This window comes from Neoarius graeffei, chromosome 28 (genome assembly GCF_027579695.1).
Source record: "Neoarius graeffei isolate fNeoGra1 chromosome 28, fNeoGra1.pri, whole genome shotgun sequence".
Classification (NCBI taxonomy): Eukaryota; Metazoa; Chordata; class Actinopteri; order Siluriformes; family Ariidae; genus Neoarius; species Neoarius graeffei.
The window spans coordinates 2331770-2338417 of NC_083596.1; the positions used below are offsets into that span (position 1 = coordinate 2331770).

The following is a 6648-nucleotide window of genomic DNA, read 5'->3' on the forward strand; positions in this document are numbered from 1 at the left end:
ATGCAAATGTGCACATGAATGTGTCTCAAATAATCCTCGATTTACAGATAATGTATTAAATGCAATGAGCTGCTTTTAAATGTGAATTAAACATTAGTTGGGAGCATTAGTAGCCAAAAGTGAGTGTTCCAGAAAGAACAAATCATTACGACCTGGAAAGAATGTGCATTTATAAAGTATAAAGAATGTAAATCTCTTCCTAATGGACGCGTTCGTCTCTGTTCACTCTCTCAGGCAGTGGTGTGGAGGTAAAGCCTCGTGTAGAAATGTCAGAGAACTTAATGCCATCTGAGTCTAAAGCAAGAGAAAACCACAAAGAAACGCTTCAGTCCTCGGGGAAAGAACTGGACGCCTCATCAATGCAGCTCACTGAGCCAAAAAAACTGGACCAACTGGTAAGTGTGATAATATCATTATTTCTATTCAGGAATCCACTGGTCCTGAGGTCCTTATCTGCCCAGCTCAAGTCGGGGTGAAATCGATCCTGTGCAGTTTATGAGAATATTTTCTAATATTCCCTTGTCGTAATTTACACATTAATTCCTTGACCTTTTTAAGAATAAGTGTTACAATCACTGTGTGTTTTAATTAGGTTTTTGTGATACTTGATTTTTTTCCCCTATCTTCATTACCATAAATATCAGGGAGGGATTAGTCAATCCTGGACCCCTGGGCAGGAATTTTCACTGAGCTCCCCTCCACTTCTCTCCCCTCCCCTCCCCTCCCCTCTTCTCTCTTCTCCTCTCCTCCCCTCTCCTCCCCTCCCCTCCTGTCTCCTCTCCTCTCCTCTCCTCTCCTCCCTTCCCCTCTCCTCTTCTCTCCTCCCCTCCCCTCTGCTCCCCTCCCCTCCCCTCTGCTCCCCTCCCATCTCCTCCCCTCTGCTCCCCTCTCCTCTCCTCCCCTCCCCATCGCCTCTCCTCCCCTCCCCATCTCCTCTCCTCCCCTCTCTTCTCCTCTCCTCCCATCCCCTCCCCCTCCTCCATTCCTCCCCTCCCCTCTTCTCCCCTCTCCTCTCCTCTCCTCTCCTCTCCATCACGCTATTCATGAACCCAACACATGCAAATGACTACATCACACATCCATTATGAGCGTTTATTTTTTTACTTTTCACCACACCGACTCATCCACCAACTCATCAGAATGCAGCTCCGGCTGAACGGCCAGCACTGACCGCATGACAAGTCTTCTTTTACAGCCTGCCTCTTTTAATTCGCAGTTTGTTTTTAATCTGACTTGTTTAAAAAATTAACTGTTTTGTCTTCTCTTTCTTTCTTTCTTTCTTTCTTTCTTTCTTTCTTTCTTTCTTTCTTCAGTTTTTTTTCATTGACACACTTAGTAAGGGTTCAAGGTTATCCATGTTTTCTATCCTCTTATCTCCTGGTAAAAGAAAAAAGAAAGAAAACAGTGAAGAGCTAACTGAATGCTCACACACTGATAAATTTCCAACTTCATTTCCCAAAATTTTTTAATTCATTTTATTAGTATGAGGGTAAATTTTTTTATTTTATTTTTTATTTATTTTTAATTTTTTTAGAATTAGGTTCATGTTCAATTATTCACCCTTGGAACAGTAATCCATCCCTGAATTCCTGATTTTATATTATCTAAAACAATTAATGAATGAATTATAGATATATTGGGTATTAATCATTGCACTTTTTATTGTCTCGTACAGGACGTTGAGTCGATCAGTCCAGAGCTGTGGTCCGATCATGAGCTCAGGATCACTGAGCCTGAAACACCATTTTCAAAAGACCAACTGAAAACCAGTGGCTCTTTGAGCAAAATAACTGGACATGTTGCTCTGAATCTTACTGCTCAAGCTAAAAGAAGAAGCAGTTTACCGACACACCCAGTGTCTTCTAAGGAACACTTTAAAGACATCATAAAAGGTCTCATGGTGGACCATTCAGGTGCTACACTTTTTAACATGGCGTCGAAGCTTTCGCCGGAAACGCCAACCAAACACGATGCTGACTGGAATTACCTAGACACTGATCAAATGGATCACAAGAGCTTGGATTCGTTTGAGTCGCTGGACATGATGGCAAACAAGATGCAGCTTTCACCGTTCCTTCAGCTGAAGGAGACAGATATTCTCCAAGATGCTGATCCCTGGCCTTCAGTTTCTTCACCTGAAGATCCTTCAGCCAAGGAAAAGAATGACGCCATTGCTTATGGTTCTTGTCTTGATAACAAACCATGTGGTAAAGTTCATGATTTATCTCCAGACAAGAATGTAGTAGACTTGCCAAAGAAGCACAATGACAATAAAAATGACAAGAAGACAACTAACAGTATTAGTGTTAATTTAACAACCAAAGTAAATGGTAACATTACAAGGCTTTCGAAATGCTTTGATGAAAGACGCCTCACTATAGAAATTCAAAGTCAAGATGATGACGATATTTGGGGGAGTCATTTGGCAGGACTGGATCAGGTGGAGCCCTGGGAAGACTTGGGCACCGCCCAACAGTGGGTCACAAGCCCGCTTCACTCAACAAAACTGGAAGATCTTTTCCCTCTGTTCAAAACACCAGAACCAGCTTCAGGATCTGAAATCAAAACTGAGTCGAATGACAGTCACCTGCAAAAAGACAAGAAGATTATAGATGAAGAACCTACATCAGGGAAAGTACCAGAAAATACAGCCATAACCCCTGAACCTGATCTTGATCTCTCTTCCAAAGTCAAAAAGGCAGATGAATCGGGTCATGAAAATATAACTGAGCTCTTACTTGGTGATAACTTTGAAGACCCTAGAGACAAAGCGGAGATGAAACAGGACCTTCCACAGCCTGCACAAACCAAGACTTCCATCCACCAGGAGGAGACTACCAGAATCCCAAAGAGAACCAGTGGTGCTATAAAACCAAAGACTTCAGTCTTTTCTCAAAAATTTCACCGGCAAGTGTCTCACGAGCCCTGCATCGCAGAGAGGAACGAAGAAAATATTGCTCCAAAACACAGACCATACTCCCTTAACCTGGATTTGGGAAACCGGTGCATCAGGGACATCTCGAATCAGCAGAACCTTGATCTTGTAGACCATTCCTTGTTACAAAGGGGGGCTATAACCCCTTCTGGAACAAAGCATGATGGGTTGTCTCTGGAACTGGAGATGTTCCTAAGGGACCGACAAGCACCCATGCGACGCAACTCTGCGCCAGTTAGTGTGTCTTCAGTGCGCACTGCATTCATGATCAAAACGTGTCAAGCCAAAGCAGTCCCTGTTATACCTCCAAAAGTCCAGTATAGCCACATACCACATCCAGTTCATCCAGAGAAGGGCGGCCACGCCCATGAGCAGGACAAAAGGGAAAGTGGACCTCAGAAGATCAAAGTCGAGAAAGCAGATTCTTTACCTCCTCTCCAAGCAGTAAAAGATTCCAAAGAGGAAAGGGAAAATTGCAAACCAGTCACAAGGATCCAAAGACAGGCGTCCATGGAAAAACCACCAGAGATGATCAAGGCAGCACCTGCCCCTGAGTTTCCTGTACTGAGGAGAAAGCGATCTGCCAATGGTGACTCCTTTATGGATTGCCCCAGGCCAGAAAGATCCACCTTACTTCAAAGGTCTTCCTTCCGGAATCGTCCAAGGCCTCAAAGCCTGATTCTCTTCAGTCCTCCATTTCCTATCATGGATTATCATCCAACAGGGGATGATGGAAAACTTGTCCTGTCCCCCCTTAAGAGTCCTGCTGAAACATCTCCTCTTGATGTCCTCGCTAAGGAGCTCACAGAGAACCTTAAAACCCCTGACGGGGTCACCCTACGAAGCAAGATGACTTTGCCGAAGAGCGGACAGAGATTGGAAACCTCGACAAGCTGCTTTTACCAACCCCAGAGAAGGTCTATGGTTTTCGACAACAGGAGCAGTCGGCAGATCGAGTGAGCCAGCTGTCTGTTAGACTCGTAAATGTTCACGTCAGAGCTCGAGAACAGTTGCTGAATGTAATACGTTTCTGTTTATTTTCTGCACCATATTCTTCTTGCTGACCAAACATTCTCAACTAACTAAGGTGCCATTTAATTCTACAGGCGATAAATGTAAAAAACTGTTTTTCTTGTAAAATGCTGCTGCTAAGGAACTTTATCATATCAAGGAGCCCTTGAAAATAAATGAGAAGCATTTTTTTAAGTGACATAACATTAAAAACCTGTTTAGGGCTAACTGCTGTACATTTCTGGCTCACGTGGGCTTGAAATAGTGAAGATGGTCAAGATGAAGTTCCACTGAATTATAAAGAAGTGTTACATGGTTCAAGTAATCAAATAATTCAGGGAATTTTTTTGTTGTCTGGGTCAGATTTCTAAATAGTATTAATATTAAATCTTGAGACATGTATATTTAATTCTTCCTTTCATACCCATTTCAGGGATTATGGGATGGGAGCCAAAATCCGATTGGATAACTGATAACTGAAATTAAATGGAATGATGATTTTTTTAAAAAAATCCTGCTTATAGTGTTATGTCATCTCAGTGTTTTAAAGGGATCCTCCAGCAGATTGATTTTCAAACTTATTTTATGTAAAATTAGTCATAGATTTCAAATATCAAACTTTCATTTTTGGAGACCAAATAGTTTTTGATAAAAATGCAATTTTTTTTTTTTTAGAATACAGGATGTGCTTCCCGTGGTAGTGACGTATACGATGATGTCGGGTAGCGGTCGCTTGCAACGGCTTCAGCCGCCTCAGTGTGTTTTTAGTACGAAATCTCTCCTAAGTGCATGTTCTCCCCGTGTCCGCGTGGGTTTCCTCCGGGTGCTCCGGTTTCCCCCACAGTCCAAAGACATGCAGGTTAGGTTAACTGGTGACTCTAAATTGAGCGTAGGTGTGAATGTGAGTGTGAATGGTTGTCTGTGTCTATGTGTCAGCCCTGTGATGACCTGGCGACTTGTCCAGGGTGAACCCCGCCTTTCGCCCGTAGTCAGCTGGGATAGGCTCCAGCTCGCCTGCGACCCTGTAGAAGGATAAAGCGGCTAGAGATAATGAGATGAGATGAGATCTCTCCTAAGTTTGTTTTAGTATGGCTTTACCGTTCCAATTTGAACCAGAATATCATGAAGATGAAATAGTGGATTACGAGAGGAGAGTGATTCCAGCAGAGAAAGTAACGACGAAACTTCAAAGACAGAATGTCCAAAGAAGTTTCATCATGGTGTTGTTGTGGCCAATGTCAAACTATGGAAACAAGAACCAACAACACATCGGAACACTGACTACAACTCCCCAGGTAAGACACCGATAATATACAGGTAGTCGTCGACTTACGGCTGCGTTTGGTTACGACTGACCGGCCGTAAACCGATCTGGTCGTAAGTCGGCCTATGTTAAATGAACGTAAGTATATTGTGATGTGTAATGATATTGTAATCGTCTTAAAGTCTTATTTTATCAACATTTTCTTATTTCATTACCTTGGCTCATTATTTGGTTTAAGTCAAACACTGCATACTACACTGCGTACAGTACAATTCGTTTAATATGTGCAAAACAAAAAATACGAAATACAGGTGTGAAAAATAGAAAACATTTTAGTTTGAAACATACCAAAATACAAATGTAAAACATAGCAAAATACAAAACTTAGTGACAGCTGGCATCGCTGTTGCTTGGCTGTGGGTCGTCTACGTCATCATCAGCTGTTGCAGCGTTCGGGCTGGCGGGAAGATTTGCTTGTTTCATAAACCAGGAGCTGGGGCGGAAACTGTATGACGGCGTGCGCGAGGGAGCGCGAGAGAGACTGCGCATGTGCCTGGAGCTGGGGCGGAAACTGTTGTACGCGGTGAGAGGTGTTGCCGGGAGCTGGGGCGGAGACTGTCGTATGCTCAGCTAGCTCAGCTGGGAAACACTTGCCAGTCATAACCAGACGGTCGTAAAGTCGATCGGTCGTAAGTCACATAGGTCGTAAGTCGATGACTACCTGTACTACAAAGTATCACGGTAGAACAAAGTCCAAAGTAACCTCTTGGTATTGTTGTCATCTCTCTTGATGTTCAACACTGCATCGGCAGACTTTTGGAGCTGAACGATGGGCAAATATTGTTGGCACGGCATTATCTTTTAGCTTTCTTTTAATTCTAAAAGTCCCCATTAATATTGTTTTTAATTCCATTGAATCATTGAAACAGGATGATTCAAAATGTTTGGAGTATAAGTTGGGCCCCGCAGGCAGGTTGTTTTGAGGTCTTACGATGGCGCAAATCCATTTCTTGCAAATAATCAGGTGATTCTGGCCAGGTGAAAGGATATCTTCTCATTTTTCTTTATAGCATCATTGTGGTATTTTTATATGCTATACAACGAATTGTCTCATCTCATCTCATTATCTCTAGCCGCTTTATCCTTCTACAGGGTCGCAGGCAAGCTGGAGCCTATCCCAGCTGACTACGGGCGAAAGGCGGGGTACACCCTGGACAAGTCGCCAGGTCATCACAGGGCTGACACATAGACACAGACAACCATTCACACTCACATTCACACCTACGGTCAATTTAGAGTCACCAGTTAACCTAACCTGCATGTCTTTGGACTGTGGGGGAAACCGGAGCACCCGGAGGAAACCCACGCGGACACGGGGAGAACATGCAAACTCCACACAGAAAGGCCCTCGCCGGCCACAGGGCTCGAACCCAGGACC

The 6648-nt window shown here is 43.5% G+C and overlaps 1 protein-coding gene across 1 annotated transcript in view; it reads left to right on the plus strand.

The window, feature by feature from the left end:
- arhgap31 (Rho GTPase activating protein 31) overlaps nucleotides 1-4817 on the plus strand; it is a 43179-nt gene extending 38362 nt beyond the window's left edge. The window contains exons 11-12 of the mRNA XM_060912135.1: nucleotides 235-395; nucleotides 1676-4817. Of these exons, the coding sequence (XP_060768118.1) occupies nucleotides 235-395; nucleotides 1676-3895 (2381 nt within the window). The 3' untranslated portion in view covers nucleotides 3896-4817. The remainder of the gene's footprint in view (nucleotides 1-234; nucleotides 396-1675) is intronic.
- Nucleotides 4818-6648: the final 1831 nt, after the last annotated feature.